Genomic DNA, 20,967 nt, shown 5'->3' with positions numbered 1-20,967 from the left:
CACCCCATTTTTGTTTCTTAAACACACATAAAAACTTGAACATGAGAAATAATATTACAATGTTTTATTAAAGTTTCTAATGGAAACACTCAAAGGCTAAAATCTTTTAAAATCAAGAAAGGTTTCAAAGAATCATTTAAATAAATTAAATCTGGCAATGTGTAAGGTGACAAACAGTTGGAGGGGAAACATTCATAGATGTAGGGGTGTGAGGCCTCACATTACAATGGCATTAAAATAAAGCATTCAAATGTAACAAAACAACACATTTTAAAATTTGTGCTCTGTAAATTATGAAGAAAAAAAAACACAATGTACAATGAAGTATTCTTCACCGGAAACAAAAAAAAAGTTAGGTATTTCAAACCTGAACATTATATTCTGCACATCTTTATATGAACCTTCTAAAACATTCTTTCATAAATATTTCAAAACCTTTGTAAAAGTTTTTTTTAAATATCAAACAACTTTATTATAAGAAGAAAATGCATAAAAAGTTAAAATGGTAAAACTTTAGACTTTATGTGCAGTAATTTAAAAAAGATCTTTTTCTTAAAGTTAAAATAATAAATGAACATGCTCAACAGTTTGGTTTTAATTTTCTATATATATCTAATATTTGATGTGATATGTAAAATTCTAAAGCATATTCAGCATTTAAATTTGTACTATGTAAAATTCTATTTTTTTTTGTATACTAAATTTAAGTTTGTATACCATCAATGGTCATCAAGTTGTGCTTCCAGTCATCACGTAAAGTATGTTCAAACAGCGCAGCACGGTTCTGGTTGTCAACTCTCTTGACCCAATGTTTGTACATACCAAATGCACATGTATCTATAATTTTGCGTAAGGCCTTTAGTCCATAAGGATTATTACGTACAGTTTCTATAGATATTGGCTGTGGGTGCTTGTAACAGAAGTTTAGGCGATTATAGAAAACCACACAATATACACCAGCCTGAGAGAAAGGAAATTTCTTAGATTAAATATATCAACATATTTTAGAGATAATTACTTCTAATGTAGTGATAAAAATACTTACTCTAAATTTCCTACGAGCATTGAACTTGTGTAACTCAGCTATCTAAATACAGAACAATTTCCAAGGTTAGCAATTAAACACTCTTAAAATAAACCTTTAACTAAAAATCAAATTCAAAAGCAATTTCAAAAACAAATATTGCAACATATGGTGTCAAAAAAAGGTTAAATGTTCATATTAACTTTATTTAATATACTAAAAGATGGCCACTATTAAAATACTAAGTGGCAGCTGAGATCTATTTGAAAATAATTTTGGCCACAACTTTGATGAATTTTTAAAGGGCTTTGTTATATAGAATTAAGTTTTAATTTATTTTCTTTCAAGAGGATGATTATAAGTTAACAAATGAGCAGTATTATTATTTAAGATTCACAATTGGCTAGAATAATTGTATTCAAATTTATATAAATACAAAATGATCAGCAAAGAAAACAAATAATTAAAACGTTAACTGGTCAAATGAACTTTTTTGTTTGCAAAAATTTACCTCTAGAAGATTTTTTACCGATATTGATAACACAGCAATTGCTGGTCTCCGCTTTTCATGAAAATACAGAACAACTCATCACTTTTATTTTTAAATATTGATATTATAATGTATTTTGAGGACTAGAAAACTTTGGATGTGGGTAGGACCACTCAACTGAGGTTAGCCAGCACATTTAGATGTGACAAATATTTTGCTTCTTGCAAAAATACTCAGTATTGACAAACAAATGTTAGCCCGTTGGATATCAAATATAACATTTCCAAGTATTTTATTTAGATAATTCTTAATCAAGTTAATCCACATAAAGCTGCTTGTTCACACATCTATTGCTGCTAAAATAATAACTTTAACAAATAACTACTCACCATACTATGAAAGAATGGGTGTGTTAATGCTTGTTTGGCTGTTAACCTCTCTTGTGGATTTAAAACAAGCAATTTCTGAATCTGAAAACAACAAACTTACATTACTTACAAGTATGACACAAACCTGAAATTTGGTAAGGAGATAGTTCTGGTACCGCAGCAGACACCTGGTAAAATACCAGATTCTCAGAAACAGTGTTTTTTCAAGACTTTTTTCTTGGGGGGGGGGGGGGGGGTGCGCCTGGAAGAAACTCTGCTCAGAAATATAGTAAGGGGTTGAAAATTGGCCCAGCTTGACTTATCTTTAGCTGCATGAAATGTGTCACATAGGCACAAACAATAGGCTACAATGTGCTCATAGCCCTCATTTTGTTTGCTGTGCAACTACTACTTAAAAGAGAACTATGTGATACAAGTAATTTTGCTTGCAGTATAAATGAAGTATTTGATAATCAATAAATATATGAATAATGAGAGAAAATAATTCTTAAGTGATATTTACCAGGTTTTTGGGTGGTTCTGTTATATCATCCCATTCTGGGCTGTTGAAAGTGTAATCTGCACTCATAATAGCTCTCAACATCATCATCTGACGTCTGTTCCAGAAGGGTGGAGCACCACACAATCTGTTGATAATTAATTATTTGAAATCTATTTGCTGTCTATCACAACTATGACATCTTAGATTAGAAGAAATAAATAATTTATTATTAAAAAGTAAAAATAATACTCACAGTGTATACATGATAACACCACAAGCCCACCTGAAAGTATAATAAAATTTACATTGTGGCATGAACTTTTTGTAATAAAATTATATTAGGTAATTATAATAAGATCAGGCAAAGTACAGATAATTTTGACCACATAACAAGTTTTTCCTAACAATTAGTAAAGTGAGGTTGCATTCCTCCATTCTAGAGTGTGCCTACACTATCCATACTAGTCAGCAAATTCAAACTTTAAAAAGAGTGAAAATAGTTTATAATATTTCTTACATATCCACTTCTTTCCCATATCCAGATACATTCTCATACATTGAGTGTGCCAATACCTCAGGGGCCAGGTAACCTGGTGTACCACATAGTTCTGTAAGGAAGAGAGAATACACAGACATATTTTAGGCCTACAAGGTGTACAATTTCTCTGGTGAAATGAGGTGGTGATCTGAAGAAGCTCAACTTTTTTTTGGTAAATAATTTATCAACTTGTAAAGATACTAACCATCCAAGTGCAGAATCAAAAAACAATTGCAATAGAGTCCCATAAATATTACAATCTGTATACCAGAGTATTGTTCACAAGAAAAAATTTAATTCTAGTACATTGTAGATAGCATTTTATTCATGTAACAAGTTACTGTGTTGTGGTCCACTCCTAGTGGCTTTGCTAGTCCTATTCCAAACTTTAAAATGTGAAATTATTAAGTGACTTCTACTGATGATAAGCTGGCTATTAGCAAGTGTATTTCAAACTAAATATAAAATGGGCCTACATTAGAGTTAACTCCCCTGTATACTTGAACATTCAACAATTATGGATTATTCTCCTGCATTTTATTTGATATTACTGAAACAATATAAATAATTCAGAGAGAGAGGAACAAAGGACCTTTCAGAAAGTTACTTCATACTTTGAGATCCTGCTGATTAATTAGTAATTAGCAACTGTATAGAGTTTAATAAAGAGTTTATTTGTGTTCCTGATTTATAACATCATAGCTGAAAAATACTTATACCTGATTTCCTCTAATTTCTAACAACAAACAGTGATTCCACCTTAAATCTGTATAAAGTCTAGAGTATTGCAGAACAAGGTAGATCAAACTTACCAACTAATTCTTCACCAGGTTCAACAACTGTTGCAAATCCAAAATCTGATACTTTGATGTTGAGGTTATCATCAAGCAAGATGTTCTCTGGCTAAAATTTGAATTGTCAAACTAATTAGGATATCATGTCATCTCTATTTCAGTTAATATTTAAAATCTAGCTTTCATTTTACATAGATCTATCCAGTACAAATATTGTAATACAAACTGAATCAGTAAATATATAGATAAAGTAAATGAATTATGAATAATCAGATAATTTAATATTTGTATTTATTTTACCTTAAGGTCTCTATGTACAATATCCTTATCATGAAAGAAATCAACTGCTTCTATAAGTTGGCGCATAAATATCCTGAAGAAAATAGTTTGATTGTAAAATATAGTATAGGTACAAATGAAGTTAAAAATTAAGCAGATACATTGTATTAAATGCATTTTAATGTTTTCCTTATTTTATGACTCATGTATAATTTGAAGTATCAATGTAGTGCTATAGTTAATACCACATTTAAAAAAATTTTTGAATTGTTTATTTTTAAACTTACCTAGTTCTCTTCTCAGACAGCGATACAACTGATGTAAGGTAATCAAACAGTTCACCTTTCTTACAACTGGTAACACACAAAAGTTAGTTTTATCTAAATCTTACAACTGGTATTAAAATAATGTTCTTAAACAAACAAGTTTAATTAGTGTGAAAAAATCAAATTTGTGACTATAAATGAACACAAAGTAACTAAGCTTCTAGGACCAATTATTGTAATTTAGGCAGAAACATGCTTACATCTCAAAGACTAAAAAGATAAACGTTGGGGTTTCAAACACATCATGAAGCTCAACTGAAACAAGAGATGAAAACATATGAACAACTACTAGGATTAAATAAACTTGATGCTTTTAGCATAAAAAGGTATAGGATTTTACATTTTTTTAGCAGTATGTAATGTAAAAAGAATATGAATTCATTACTAATGTTAGGATGGCCGGCACACATTCGTAGTATTCTAATCTCTCTGTAGGTGTCTTTCTTGGTTTGTTCCACCTGGGCTGTCTCGCCCTTCTCTCCACTAATATCAATTATCTTCACAGCAAATTCTTGACCAGTTGTTTTCTCTACAACCCTCCTGACAGTGCTGCTTATACCTCTGAAAGTTAAAAAAAAAACACAACTTAATAACTTGTTGAAATGGGGGTGTATTTAATCTGGATACTGTTTAGCAGCATAGTTTACATTTTCTGTAAGCTAATAGCTCCTCAAGGCCAGACATGCGTAACACCAAAAGTATAAACAATAGTTTCAGATAGGGAAACTGAAATAATTTTAACAGAAAATGTATGGATGATTCACATTCTGTATTTGGATTAGTATTATTTCAAATGTTTTCAAAGATTGTAAATTATTTAAAATGAACTCAGTTAATGCACACTGTGATAGTAATGTGAGTAGTGTAAGACACCTTGAATGATGCAAGTCACTCCCAAATATGTATCACAGAGTGACTTCTTAATGAGAAGGGTCACCACAAGCAGTAAATTATTAAAGTTATCATCTATTATTATTATAATTTATGTATTACACAGATATTTGATTTGCTATACCTGGCACTAGCTTAGTTTATACCAAAATATGATCATGTTTAGAGTTCAATGCACTTTAGTACAAAAATTGCTTTGAAAGATATGCAATTAAAAAAAGTGTTCATGTATTAAGACAAAACACTAACAATTCAAACTTATAATTAAAAATTCATACAATTAATACATTTTAAGATAAGTAGATCTATAGTGTGAAAATCATTTTTGTAAAATCATCTTTAAAAAAAAATTGATATAAACGAGATGCTACTAAATTTGAAAGTAATGAAAGCATCAAGTAATAAACTCTTAATAATAAACCTGCATTAAAAAAAGACAACTAATGAGAAAATAAAACTCCAGGGCTGGTTTTAAAATGCTGAGTTCTTGTGCACTATAAATATGTAAATTACAAAGAGTTTTAAGACTTACTTTCCTAAGACTTGCTTGATATCATAATTCCTCAATTGTAAGGAATATACAACCTCTGCTGACAGATCTTCATTTTCATGATCCAAATCATGCAACTCATACAAGAGTTCTTTAGGTATTGGTGAGACAGGTGTATCACAGTACATGAGATCTCTCCCTGAGACCTGTAGAACTCTCCTACTTCTCAGGTTTACATGACTACGACCTCCACTCAGTCTGTTTTGAATTTTGCTACTAAGTGTTTGGGGGCGGGGAGACAGATTCACAGAATCCTCTCCTTCACTCTTTAGAAGGCTGAGATCTTTTTTAAGAATGTCTACACTCCTAAACTCTACATCCACATTATGTACACATTTTGATTCACAACTGTTATGATTGGAAGAACTAATCACCGGTGAGTTAGACTGTTTTCTCCTAAGTGATGGAGAATTATTAACATTTTTGCCAGATTGTTCATCAGGAGTAACCACCAATTTGGGAAGAGAAGCAGTGATAGGGCTATTTGTATTTGCAGCAGATGTTGAGGAATGTAATTTTTTCACTTCAGTTCCTCTTCCCTCACTGTGATCAATTAATTTACAAGGCTCAGTGTTTTGAACAGCCGTCTGAAAATTGTTGTTAATAGCCACTAGATCTGTCTGACCACAAGTAAAGCTTCTTTTTTTAGCCTCAAGAACACTGGGAGATGTTGAATGTTCTTGGGCACAAGTAGATGCAGCATGTTGGATATTCTTATTGCACCTACAATCAGCATCCATACAAAACGGACTGCTGTAGCTTCTTGGCCTGTCAGCTGTTTGATACACTAGATCATTGTGTGTCCTGGGAGACATTTCACATGGAACTCCTTGTGGACTTCTACTATCCTGTTGACAATCTTCTAAATGACTAGAATTCAAGTTGCCTTCAACTATCTCAGAATCAACCAACACATTGGCATTACCATTATCTTCAACAAGGCAATCCATTTTAATAAGCTGTTAGTTTGTTAAAGTACATCATTGATGAAGTTCTTGTTACATTCTACCTGGTATCAGCCACACAGCAACATGGCAGCATAATACACAACAAGAAAAACTTGTGTTGCTTCTGATGGTAATCCATGAATAACAGTATTACCACAAGTTATAACAGATTTCTATATTGAAACAATTTAAAGTTAATTTAAATTTTTTAATCTAACTTTTTACAAGTTTATGCAACACTTTAAATTGATGTCTTGAGTGTAAGTGGCAATTCATGGTGCTATAAATAGAAAGTTACATGTTATTTAGAGCTCTTTCTCAAACCTCAAGATTTTTCTGACACAAACACCTACAAGATTGACTAGAAACACAAGGGTCACTATCTAGTGTTCTAAAAGTGAGAAAAAATAGACCTAACAGTCCTAACTGCAGAGTAAAATGCTAACTTGTCAAATAGAAATATAGGAACAACCATAGAAAGCAATCCATTTTTTTACCAACTTCTATCCTGATACATGAACAAAATGGCAATTCAATTAACATACAAAAAATATGTTGAGAAAAACTGGCTAATTTATTGTCATCATGGATGTCTGCTATAAATAACTATACTAACTAAATTTTTAGATTTACATATATTATTAGATAGATAGATCTAATCACTTAAAATGATTTGACAAGTGGCATGCACATTTGGCTATGAATGTAATAATATAATACAGCTACATACAGAACTCAGTCTAAACTACTTTCTTTATGGTTTATGCTAATGTCAATTCATTTAGAATATGTCAATAATTTACCAAAGTATCTAAGTATATCCAAAAAAAGACACTTAAACTAAAGGCTATCCCAAAACTAATTAATTATTAATTAATGAGCCCACAATAAAGCCTACTAATAGCCTAGTGCCATCCAGTTAATTATAGGGCCTATGAAATATTTGTATAGGCCTAACACTAACATACGGTCACAATGTTTTTAGAACACATGACCCGAGCTAACACTAGGCCTATATGAAGGGGGAAGTAATGAACTGTGCTATTGTTGGCAACCTACTGTGACGAAATGAATATTTATAGCCTGGCCTCACTGACTGGTTGTATGGGGGATGGACTTGTCGGAAACAGGAGAGTTAACCTAAGTTTTTATTTGTCCTGTAGGCCTAACTCGACGTCTTTCTAATTTTAACGACGTTATTTCCGCTCTTTTTTATTGTAACAAAACGTGTAGCATTCATTCAACACAAGTAGATTAAAAAATACACAAATAGAGATCTAGTAATATTAAATATAGGGCCTACGCGGTCTACTTAGGTCCTAATTAATAAATAATACTATTATTATCTGATCGAGAATTTGTGTTAGTCTTGAGCTTGACTCTGGTCGATTACATTTTTAAAAAAAATTGGAATTTAACCGTATAGAAAGAGTATAGAAAATAGCTAGAACTATAGGCCCAAATTTCAACATCGCCAGCAGGATCTAGACTTAGATCAACTATTTTTAAATTTTTACTGTTTTAGAATAACTGACGTAAAAACAAAATAATATAATAATATAATTTATATCACTGAAAATCACACCACAGCTCGGCGATGATGAAATCGTTGTTTACAAAAGAGATAAGTAGTCCAGAACGATAATCCAGCAGTAGGTCTACGACACCTCTATTGACTAATGTAACACACATGAAGAGTAGACCACACGACCAAAGCTCGCGCGTGATGGCCACTGGCCTACATCACATAGACTAGCTTGAACCCAAACAGTCAGCTAAAGGGTTTCGTCATGATCGACCAGCCACTACAGGGGAGGGGGGAGATGGCACACCTCTCGAGTACTTTGCCCTAGTTACCCTTCTCTCCCCCACTCATTTTCTAGGCCAGGTCACGGCGTCATAAAAAAAAATCGACCAACATAGAAGTGGGCTGTGTACAGTAGGCCTACATATACACTGCATGCTGCATCTAGCCCACATCTATGGCATCAAGAAAAAAATCGAAGATGGCATACATCTTCAACGTCATTCTTATGTGCTCGGTCACGCTGACCTTTGACGGGGCCTGGCAACTACTGCAAACTTTTTTTAAGCCATGGCGATCATAACATGGTACATTATAAATTCGAAATGACAAAAATACAACGCAACACGGAAAATTATTATTTTGAGAAACAATTTAAGGGCTAGAAAATAGTAACGTAATATCGAGGCTAAATAGGACGTAAAATCACCAGTTTCTTTCAGATATTTGTCTCCAGTTAGGTCTGTGTGTGGGTAGGGGGTCGGCACTAAACGCTGCCAACCACAGTTAAAACAATACAGAAAACATTGTAGACCCCACAGTGGACATTGTTGGTACCACTTGACCAGTAGTCCTATAAACAAGAATGATGGAACTCTGATAGATCAGATGATTATAACCCTACCAGTTCTAAAATATGGCCAACAGAGGCGTGGCTGGGGGAGAGTGGCTTCCCTGGGTGCCAACCCTAGGTAGGGGGGGGGGGGGGTGGAGGTAAAATAAGGTAGAAAAAAATTAAAAGTTCATTCTAAGCTGCATTACTGAATGTTACACTATCAAAGTTAAGAAAATACACAACTGATTTGCGTTCCAGTGACATTACAATAATAACTGTTGCAGGATAGTGACTGGTAAAAATGCACTCAACCTTTCCAAATGGGGGGGGGGGGGACACAAAAAGTAAAAATATATCAAGCTTTAGAGTGCTCTCAGGCAATACTTAAACTTAGCATGGTGTCACATACACAGGGCAGCCAACAAACAACTTTAAAAATGATTCTGTTCTACTTTATCTAGAAAGAATTTGATCAACAATGGAAGTTAAGTCAAAATAAAAACATTTATAATATACGTAATACGTAAAATATATTTATAGCAACTGTAGACTAACATTTTGATGAGGCTAACAAATAATTTAAAGCTGGTAAATTTGATAGATACATTGTAGCGTACATTTCATGATTCTTATTATAATGCAAAGTTTGTTAATTTCAGTCTGTGGCCTATTTCTAATTATTTAAGGTAGAGTGGACTTTGATGCATCATTGGTGGGGTGGTATGGTTCTGTGGGGGATGAAAAGGGGAAGTGTAAAAAAAAAAAACAAGCCAGATGTACAAAGCTTAGTTTCAAAGAATTCTAGTACACATCAAATCTGGTTAGCACAACAGTATTCTGCCACTCTAATGGTAATTCATGTTACAATGGATATATTTACAGAAGGGATAGATTCAAATTGCTTTAATATGATTTCACTCTTCAACAGAAAATAAGCAAGAAAATTGCTTAGTCTGTAGTATTGCATTCTTTTTCATGTTATTTATTAGATAATAATTTGGGTTAAAACTATGGTACAATGTTCTATACGTGCATCATGCTATAGATTATAATTTATTTAAATAATACTCACTTTCCTAAAATTTCTTTAGGTTCATACTTTGCATAAAATTCTTTTGCTTGATCCCGAGAAGGGAGATCATCTGGTTCGTCTTTTGTCATGGTCATATCTTCTGAATAAAATGAGACTCAATCCTTTTCCTATAGTACTGGGATGTTTAAAACATCTTATAGATCCCTAGTTTACTGGCTACTATCTGAAAAAAGAATACTTATTTTAAAAAGTAACTTATTAAATGTAAGCTATTTAGAAAAAGTTACCTAGTTATTTAAAATTTGAAATTTAAGTCCCTTGAGTTAAAATGCAGTATATCCTACTTTACACTTTATTGATTAGTCCTATGGATCTCAACTGCTTTCATTTCACATATACCTTGACTTTTGAAAAGGCTATTCCATTCATACAAATGCCCCCCCCCCCCCTGCTCTAAACCCAGCCCCCATGAAACTTTGTTTTTTATTCATGTTCTTACTACACCTACACAAGCTTACTAACGAAACTGGCATTATGGAGACAAACTCAGACACATGATACTGTTGATCCTACATAATTGTTGGTTTTTTTATAACTGTGTTCTCTACTAATGAAAATAATGGTCATGTTTTTTTTCTACCCATCTACTAACAACAGTGGTTCTTAACCTAAGTTAGATTGAACCCCAGGGGTTTGATGAGTCAGTTTCAGAGGTTCTGTGAAGGTCAGGACAGACACCCAATATGATTTGCCATTGGATTTTGTCAGTGTGGATGATAGAACTAGTGGCAGATGACAGCTTGAATACAACAGTGAGATAACATGTATTGATATCATGATATTTCTAATATTGTGGAACCCTTAATGCCAAGTCATACATAAGTCATGAATCGTATTAATGCCACCTATAGAGGCATGCACTGATATGTGCTGTAACAAACATACTAATTATTTCTATATCAGGGCCCAATAGTTGATTAATGGCTGGCATGATGGTGCGTCGGGTGATTTTATTCTTAATATTTTAACCCCTTCATCCTTATACTATGTTGAGTAATAAAAGAAAGTGGTCAGACGAGTATGTACAACATGGATTCACATGTATAACAGAACTTGATGGGAGTCAGCGGCCTAACTGCATGATTGGTAATGTTGAGCAATTCTAGTCTAGCACTGTCAAAACCAAGAGACTGCTTCATTAAGCTGCATGAAGATGGGAAAATACAAGAACACTATGCTCACTGAATTCAAAGTGAAGATGAACATTTATAAACTGGCGTCTGAAAGGGACCAGCAGAAGTCACACAGATTTGCAATAAATATTTATTATTTTGTTTTTGTGTGAAAACCATATTTTAGTGGCTCTGTTCTTTGAACCCAGTGATGTTGATGCCCGGTTCATTTAGTGCACTAATAAAATATATTCTTATATTTTGAATTGGAAAAAACTCACAATTTATTTTTTCCTATAAGAAGGGTTCAGTGAATGCCCATATCAAGCTGGTGGGATTTGTCACCTCCAAAAAGGCTAAGAACCACTGACCTACAATCATATTTGGTGAAGTTCATGAGCCAATGTTTTACACCTAAAACTGATCCCTGTCTTAACTAATACAAATCTTTGTGGCCAAGAATAAATGTTATTATTTTAATAAAATAAAAGGAAGGGTTTACAAAAAAATGGTTTGAGTGAGGTAAGGTTGTTTGGACACTGTTTTGGGTTAATAAACAAAACTAAATATGAAGCAGAGTAAAATATTTTTACAAATTTATGAATAGGCCCTAATTGATTTTTAATTAAATCAATGCAAAATGTAACTAAAAATATAAATAAACTATAGAATACCAATGTGGCCTAATTATAAACTTTAATAATAATAACTGTTAACAATCTTTCTTTATTCTGAAGTTTACACTCCATAAGGGGTCGTCCATAAATGATGTCACACTCGTAGGGGGGAGGGGGTCCGTAATTTTGTGACAGTGTGTGAAGAGGGGGGGGGGGGTTCAGATGGTGCAACGTCACACTTTTGCATTATAAAAAAAGCAATCTTAGAAAACAAATTTTAGTCGTTATTTCGCATTTTAGAAAACTGCTTTAATAAATTGTAATAGGAATTGATTAAAAGACTCTATTTTGACAGAGTTCAGACATGATTTCGGAAAAATATTGATGTTTTAAAAAAAATTCAACTGCAATTTTGAGGGGGTTGTAGGCTGAGGTGTGACGTCATTTTGGGGGGGGGGGGGGGGGGGCGCCGGCTTTTTGTGACAATGTGTGAGGGAGGGGAGGGTGGAAGGTAAAAATCTTCAAAAAAAGCGTGATGTCATTTATGGATGACCCCTAACCAGAGATTTAACCGAAATCGTTGGAAAAAACAATAATATTATAATAATATTGGTAGCCTAATTAAATTTATTTAGATCTAGTAATAGCTTACTATTTAAAATTGAAATACTTAATTTAAACAATGCAAATGAAGTTTAGTACACTTGCCCAATAAGCTAAAATTACTAATAAAGGATCCCTAGCCCTAGCTCAAAACTAAATAAAAAGCTTGAAATCTAGATCTAGAACGGCCTACTTGTTTCAGATCTTATTTTGTTTTTTAAATAATAACACCCATAGGCTTAGTAATTAATAAGCACTAGCTCTACTACTAGATCTAGATTCTACAACCTATTTTTTTTCTACAGTACAAGGCAAAGGCTAAAGTCTAAACAAACAGAAAACAGAAAAGAATGTATGTTAAGAACATCCTAGTAATTAGTATGACCGTATGATCCTTGACTAGAACTAGGGCCTAATTGGTTGTAATTATTTTAAAATCTATAAAAAAATAAATTACTGACCATAGGCCTACAGACTAATAGATCTCATTTATATTTAGAGGTGTACTAAATACAACATTCAACAGAAGGCTGCCACTAGTGACAAAATGGTATTTTTCTTACTATTTAGATCTAGATCTACTTAAAAATTCCTGTATTTGCAAATAGGTGTTTACAATTACCGATAGGAGAATTTAAAATCAATCAAAATTGTGATTCAAAACTAAGAACAGCTTATGATAATTAGTTTTAAATTAGTTTTAATGATTAGTTAACCAATTAATGATGAGCTTCTGTAATAAATGAGCCAAGCTATTGGCTTTTCAAACTCAGGGACTAAATATAAATAGTAAGAAGGGCCTATAGGAAAAATACTTAGGCTACTAGACCTTGTTTTGGTGATCTACTAGATCTACAATCAAACATGATTTGAGATTTAGGCAGTAATAAGTATTGTTTTATTAATTTTATCAGTGGTAGGTGGGACAATTTATACAACAAGAGATGTTATGTAATATAATCAAGATAGAAATTGGACCATCATGTCTAACATAGTCTACTCTAGAATCTACTTGTAGGCAAAGTGATAAAATTACACACCTTAGAATTTAAAATATAGAGTTAAGCACTATAAACCACATCTAGTCTTCTTTTTCTTCTGTTCTTAATTGAACCCATGACATCCAAAATGACAGCAATGCATTCTTCCACTTGACCACAGTGCATATCTCACTCAAGCGCAATTTTTAACATTAATAGTTTAGAAAACAGTTCAGACTGGGAATAGACACTTATTATTAATATTAGCCACAATGCTAATTGATCTTTGACTCAAATTTCAGCATCCTTTCTTTCTAGATAGATATGCTTCCATAGTCTTTGTTTATCCAAGAAGAAACTACAAGGCAGCAGTTTTTTTTATTTTAGAATTTTTTCTCCTAAATAAAATGGGTTTGCTGTGCTGAGCTAACGAGCCTTATCTGCCAGAGGGTTCAATTCAAACTCGATCTAGATATCTAGTGACTTTTTGGTTAATCAACCATAAGCCGATAAGCTCTACCGGCCCAACCACTCATCTAGCCTGCCTAAATAGTAACAAAATACTAGGTCTCTTCCAGGATCATGTTGCCGACGTTGACCCTACAACTAGTGTAATAATATTAATAATAACATTACTAACTCAATTATACTATATTTAATTTTCTGTATGCCCTATCTATTATTTAATTAGGCCTAGATCTAGGCCTAAGCCTTTTAGTTAGTAATACTAGAAATCTAGTAGGCCTATGCGTCATTGGGTTTTTAAAAATTATTATTAATTATTTTAGCCATTGTTAGGGCCTAATTAATAATTATTTTATTACTCTAGATCTAAATCTCTAATAATATATAATAATTAGGCCTAACTATTAAATAATAAATATTACTTTCTACAAACTAAAAAAAAACTTACTGGAATCTACTTACTTAGCCTACTTAGTACTTACTTAATAAAATAACTAACTTACTAAATTAGGCCTACTATCATCTAGATTTCTAGTACTACTAAACTGTAACTAAACTAAGCTAAGCCTAGGACTGTAACTGAGTAACTGTCATTTCCTAAAGCCCTGAATAGTAAATAGTTTAACATAGGCCTACCTCTTATAAAAATAAATAGCTATCCCAGTATTCGTTCAAAAGGTTATTAACACATAGAGATCTAGCACAACACAATTTAAAAATTGAACTTCTCGTACTTGTATGTTATGAAATTGCAGGTTCAGAGGACAACTCCACGAAAAGTAGGTGAGTAGGTTAACCTTTCTTTTGGCTTAAAAGTTTTAAAAGTTGGAATACAAAAACGACATTCTAGACTGGTGATGGAAAATGTAATGATGATTTAAACATACAAGTAATATTATATCAATGAATATGGACCTTGCTACTGTGAGATTATTTAGAGAGCATCCAGGCGATGACTAAACTAGATTTGATCCACAACACATCCGATGTAATATAACGGGTGGCGATTTTCTTATCCAAGAGAACTAACTCTGTCAACATTAAATGCACTATAGTAACCAACAGTTCTCTTTTCGTCTTTTATCGTCTAGATTTAATTATTACATTTTTCTGTAACGCTGTAGGCGAGAGATTGGGGCCAGAGGCGTACAGAGTTTGCTCCAAGCATGTATTCGGGGGAGGGGGGGGGGGGGGGAGGGGCTCTGCCCCCCCCCGAAGAAAACCTACCACCCCCCCCCCCGAACGAAATGGAATTTTTATAGAAACACATATTTTTACTAGTGTCCGCACCCCCCGGAGATGTTGACCGCCCACCCCCCCCCCCCGAAAATATCAAGTGCCCCCTGGAGAAAAATGTCTGGAAGAAACACTGGAGGCGTAGCGACCCATTGCGGCGTCCGGGGCAACTTGATATTGTTATTCTCGTTGTCGTAAAGCGCCCCCCCCCCTTTTTTTTTTGGAAACGGTTGTGGGGGGGGGGCAAGGCGCAGATAACATTTAAATCAACCTAATAGTCTATTTCCTGAAATTTAACTGTGCATAATTTAGTAATGCAGGTTTTTATTTTTTATCCTACCCAGTTTGGCGCCCCCTTAGGGTCGGCGCTCGGGGCGGCCGCCCACCCGCGCTCCGCTAGCTGCGTCTCAGAGTGGGGCGGATGTATGCTATTTTAAATATTCCTCAAGAAGAAATGAATAATAATTTTAATTGTATAGTGTTTGACCTATTAATAAAGATGTCAGGTTTTTATTTTCGGCGAAGAAGTGCATTTGAATACACTGGACTCCCAAAAAGAAACCTCTTTCATTTTCAGGTCGAGTAGGTCTAACAGCAAGATTTGCTGACAACGACATACATACTTCGTTTTTTTTTTAGCTTCAAAATATGGAATATCGTAAAACCAAAACTTAAGGTCTTAGAAAGGTTGCAAAAAGTTTTAACTTGCCGCAAGCCTGTTTTACCTGAGACCAGAGTTTCTTCCAGGCATCCAGAATTTCTTCCAGGCATCTCTTCTAAAAAATTTTACCGCCCCCCCCCCCCCCCCCGAACGAAATGAAATTTATATAATTTATATTGAAAATATATACTTTTAACAGTGTCCGCCCCCCCCCCCGAAAATTTTAGTCCGCCCCCCCCCCACCCCCAACCCCCCCCCCCCCCCCCCTCCCCCCCGGAGAAAAAAGTCTGGAAGAAACACTGCCTGAGACTTGAGTGCATTTTAAGAAAATCATTTTATAAAAGCCTGTTATTTTTTAAATGTTTTATATGTTATGCTCTTTAATATATTAATTAAAATATTTATTTATAAACGACAACATATTGTTTAAATAGTTTCATTGACACGAAATATTTTTCAGGAAATCAACACACACAAAAATGACGTTTTTATATAATCTAGATTCTAGATCTAATCTAGATCTCTAATTATTGTTTGTTTTAGATTTTTTTTTCTTTTTTTTTTTTTTTTTTTTTTTGCAGTTTTGGTTTACTAGGTTACGTTTTAGACCTCAGAATCTAGGCCTAATAGATTTTATATTTAAAAAAAAAATAGACCAATGTTTATTAGTGCGATGACGGAAAGGGAAACAATATGATAGCGCATGCGTAGTTCGGGAGTAACTGTACGTGGCATTGTTGCTACATTGCAGCACTACTGTTTACTGTAGAATCACACCAGGGACTAAACAACTTTTAATATTGAAAGATGCATCTGACATTCTATTCCACCATTGGGTTGATATTATCATTGATCAAAGTTACTCATAGCTACTTCATTAGCATAGATGCACATGCTGAAGAATGTTTCTTTGATAAAGTTACATCCGGCACAAAAATAAGTTTAATGTTCGAGGTGGCAGAGGGAGGCTTCTTGGATATCGATATCAAAGTAAGAGGGGAATGAAATCTCGTTTACTAGATCTAGAAGTAGATCTAGATCTAGTAGAAATGTAGGTCTATCTAGATTCTAGATCAATGACTAGACTGGTACAAGATGTAGATTTAGAATCTATATCAAGTCAAATAGGCCTGTAGGCCTATCTAAAAAACGCATACAGCTGTCACTCAGCTGAGACTTTAGTGACTAAAAACCGGACCAAGTTCAATGATGTGATGATGTATTGTTGATTGTTTTTTAGTTGACATGGATAAATAGGCCTATTTGTTTCTTATTAATGAAATAATGTGAATGATTGAAGATGCCGATGTCCAACTACTACTAGTAAACATAACAAAATATGTGCAAACCACAAGAAAAATCAAATAGGCCTGCCTAAACATTATAAAAAAGGTATAGGCCTAGATTCTAGATCTAGGCTAATTTTAATACAGGTTGTATCGAACTTAATGCCGAGTCCAAATAGCAGCCATGGCTATAGGGCATAGGGACCCGGGTCCTAATAGCAGCCAGGGCTATTAGGACCCGGGTCCAAATAGCCACTTCCTACTTTTATTCTTAAACCAGATTGCACACACACACACACACACACCAGTCACCCCCACCACCCCAAAGATAAATTAAAATGTCTGTAAATATGAAGTGTGTTTGTGGGTAAAATTCTATAGGCGAAATGACATCGACAATCATATTCATAAGCTACACTTTTGCCCTTTTATTTTCAAATTTTCCTTTCAATTGTTATAAAAAAAATTGCTGCTTTTTTTTTTTGGCAGGCAGTTAAATCGCTATTAAAATTACTAATCCTAGACTTGTCATTTCTGTAGTCAAAATCTTAAACTTGTGCTTTTAGTTTAATATAGTTGTTCTGTTAAAAAAATATTTTCCAACTCCAAATTAAAGAACATAGCATATTTTAAAATGGAATCTACTAGGCCTATAGAGTTATTTTATTTTTCCTGTTTTAGATTTATGGGCCTGATGGAAAAATAATTCATTCTGGTGACAGGGAGTCCAATGGAAAGTATACTTTTGCTGCACACATGGATGGAAATTATAAATACTGCTTCAGCAATGCCATGTCCACAATGACACCAAAAATAGTGGTTTTCTCCATTGATATTGGTGAAAAACCAAAGGATGCAGCTGGAGAGGAAGGGGATGGTGAGCTTCTATTATTTGTGGGTTTTTTTTATCTGCATTATAAAGTTAAAAAGTATTTTGAATTTCAAGTCCTCCCTGTATTTCAGCAAACCAAAATAAACTAACTGAGATGATAAATGAGCTTTCAACAGCCCTGACAGGAGTAAAACATGAGCAAGAGTACATGGAAGTTAGAGAAAGAATACACAGATCTAGTAAGTTTCTTTCGTGTTTTATTTAGAATAAATCATTGGTATAAGTATAATAATAACTAGGTGCTCAGTAAAATCTCTGATAAATTTTTTTCAGTTAATGACAATACAAATTCAAGAGTTGTTTTGTGGTCATTCTTCGAGGCTCTTGTGTTGGTTGCAATGACATTAGGACAAGTATATTATCTCAAGAGATTCTTTGAAGTTCGTCGAGTAGTTTAATACATTTTGTATTCTTTCGGGTTCTTTTTTCTGCACTTTAACTAAACTTGATAGCTAATAACTTTTTTCACCTCAGTTATTTTTAGTTCAAAATTCTTGAAAATTAGATTAGGTATTAAGGTGCATGAAGTTAAAAACATTTAAATCTCCACACTTTAAATCCAAAGAAAAAATAAAAGATAAAGATTACCTTCTTTTAAAATATCAATATATTTAAAATAAATCATCATAAAAATTAATAAAAGCTTTCACAGTTTTTAACTTTTTTGTTATCTCTCCATTTTACTTTCTATTTTTGATTGGTCCCAGTTTCTAGGACTTAAATATGGCTGTACCAGTTGTTCACATTACTAGTAGAAATTAGCATTTCATTTTTCCTTGAATCAAACTTGATTGGTTTTTGTCCAGGTTATAACTAATCAATTGGATATATGTATTACTTGTTATTAACACAACATATTAAGAACAAAACTAGTTACTACATCATCCATCATTTGGTTATATTTTAGGAGACTTCAGCATTCTGTTGTTACCAATCATTTTTTTAATAGACTAAAGGGTAATAAATGAGTATAAAATACAAGCAACAAATTAGAATCTTAAGTTGTATGATATTTTATTCACTTTATTTATTTGATTGTTATGCATGTCATTTCGCAACTAGTAGTCTCTGGAGCAGCAAGATACTATTATAACTTTAATAAGTACATGCTTTTCTCTTCATTGGTTTGACCATAAGCAATAGCTTGTTAAGAAAAGTAGGAAACTTTGAGATAAGACATTTGTTAGAATTTTATTTTTACTTTTCATCACAAGTTTCTGTGTGGCTCCCTAAACATATGGCTAAATTATTTTTAACACTTTTATGGAAAAGGTCAAATGTGAATTAGTATAATAGTATAATATATTATACATCGCCTTCAAGTGCTGTCAAGTGAAATTACAACTTACTTCAGCAACAGCCTTTTAATTTGTAATTTATTTCATTGAATATTTGTTCTTACATTGTCATTTCATGTGGTTTTAAAGCAAGTTTGGTGTACACATCCATATTTTCATCATGGCATAGATTGGACTAATGTAGGTAGTGTGTTAGCACTTGCTAGTGATGACAGGTGATCAAAGAATAAATAATCTCTTATACGTGGATGTTGTCTATTCATTGTTTAGGAATGTTGAAATTTATCCTTGTGTCAGTGTGTTTGACTGAGTGCAATGGATGGATGGTTATGATTATATGTGGGTTCTGGTGGATACTGTAGCTTGAGCTATTGTTAACTTGTCCATTTATTATTTCTAACTTGTTATCATTTTTATCATACTGAAATAAAATATTTAATTTTCAATACTTTCAATTGTGTTACAACATGCTTTCAGTTATTTCTTACATAGCTCAACATGCATGCCATATATGTTACAACTTGTCATTTACAGCACTGTGCTCAGGGAGAAGATTAGTACTTGAGCAGATCTTGGGGTTTTTAAATGGTCAAAAACTATTTTATATGCTTATTTGGACAATGTTAGAGGCATCATAACAATATTTCCTCGCACCATAAAAATATTTTACTGTCATCCAAGTAGTGATTCTGATACATTTCACATTATCTTGCAGTGTGATAACTGAAGTCAGTTGCAAATGTGTTTGATCTTAATTATGTAATGAGCAGTAGACCCAGCACTGAAACTTTTTTAGGAGAGCTTTAACAGCAGCTCTACTGACAACATTGGCTCATCTTTGTCAAGTAGGCCTTCTCTATTGTCATTTTTTTAAAGTCTATCTACTGAGTCATCTTATACACACCCCCCCCCCCCCCTTCCCACTGTTGACCCAAAATATTTCAAATTATGTTGATTCCTAATAAGTTAATAAAGAATGAGGCATTGTTCATGTCAAAATATAGGTACAAAGGTAATTTTTAACAGCAACAATAGTAAAAATAAACCGGGAGTGATCTCCCCTAAACTTTCTCGAATATTCTTATATAAAATAACAGGGGATGGGAACTCGGGCTATAGACATGATTTTTAATCCATTTTAAATACTTAAAGTTTTAAAAATAGAATAAAATCTCGTAGACAAATTAATTGCACACCAAGTGAACGCCCAATAAAAAAGCGCATAATAGTGCGCAATATTATTAGTACTTTTAAAATGTACATTAGTTTTTTGAGAAATCGGAAGTAGCGTAAATTACTACTTCCAGTCAACTGAAATTACTCAAAATTTAACAGAAGGTAGAGGATTAGATCTTTTACTTACATGTGAAATTTCATTTATCTATCTGAAATAGTACTCAAGTTATAGGCTTTTAAAAAATTCAAAGTAGGAAAAGTACCACTTCCGGTTATCGGAAATCGCTCAAAAGTTGATACGGATCTACGATTTTGATAAAATACTTATATATGAAATTTCATCAACCTAGCTGTAACGGTACTCAAGTTATCGTGTTTACACACGGACAGACACACACACAGACAGACACACACACACACAGACATACGGACAAGATTGCAAAATTATGTTTTTCCGTATCAATGAGGTGTAACACGTC

General features: G+C 33.3%; 2 protein-coding genes across 9 annotated transcripts; one reads left to right on the top strand and one right to left on the bottom strand.

Moving 5' to 3' along the window:
• Positions 1 to 44: 44 nt before the first annotated feature.
• Positions 45 to 14,969, bottom strand: LOC131945348 (phosphorylase b kinase gamma catalytic chain, skeletal muscle/heart isoform). Of its 8 annotated transcripts, none has more exons than XM_059306366.1 (14): positions 14,855 to 14,969; positions 10,142 to 10,325; positions 4,707 to 4,882; positions 4,522 to 4,576; positions 4,283 to 4,348; positions 4,017 to 4,089; positions 3,735 to 3,825; positions 2,902 to 2,992; positions 2,638 to 2,667; positions 2,406 to 2,529; positions 1,904 to 1,984; positions 1,536 to 1,586; positions 1,046 to 1,087; positions 45 to 961 (listed from the first exon to the last, which is right to left on the bottom strand). In XM_059306366.1, exons 2-14 carry the CDS (start codon positions 10,234 to 10,236, stop codon positions 704 to 706), a joined length of 1,233 nt encoding a protein of 410 aa, XP_059162349.1. In that variant the 5' UTR covers positions 10,237 to 10,325; positions 14,855 to 14,969; the 3' UTR covers positions 45 to 703. The 8 variants fall into 8 exon arrangements, with proteins under 8 accessions (XP_059162349.1, XP_059162348.1, XP_059162350.1 ...); XM_059306365.1 differs by lacking the exon at positions 14,855 to 14,969 and adding an exon at positions 14,576 to 14,842; XM_059306367.1 differs by lacking the exon at positions 14,855 to 14,969 and adding an exon at positions 14,674 to 14,842.
• Positions 14,970 to 16,528: 1,559 nt separating this feature from the next.
• LOC131945332 (transmembrane emp24 domain-containing protein 2) lies at positions 16,529 to 19,767 on the top strand. The gene is made up of 4 exons (XM_059306360.1): positions 16,529 to 16,826; positions 17,804 to 17,999; positions 18,086 to 18,193; positions 18,288 to 19,767. The coding sequence occupies exons 1-4, from the start codon at positions 16,644 to 16,646 to the stop codon at positions 18,410 to 18,412; spliced, it is 612 nt and encodes a 203-aa protein (XP_059162343.1). The 5' UTR covers positions 16,529 to 16,643; the 3' UTR covers positions 18,413 to 19,767.
• Positions 19,768 to 20,967: the final 1,200 nt, after the last annotated feature.

The sequence above is a fragment of the Physella acuta genome, unplaced genomic scaffold (assembly GCF_028476545.2).
Source record: "Physella acuta isolate Inbredline_101_S28 unplaced genomic scaffold, ASM2847654v3 ptg000049l, whole genome shotgun sequence".
NCBI lineage: Eukaryota > Metazoa > Mollusca > Gastropoda > Physidae > Physella > Physella acuta.
This window is presented reverse-complemented; position numbering and strand designations above follow the sequence as displayed.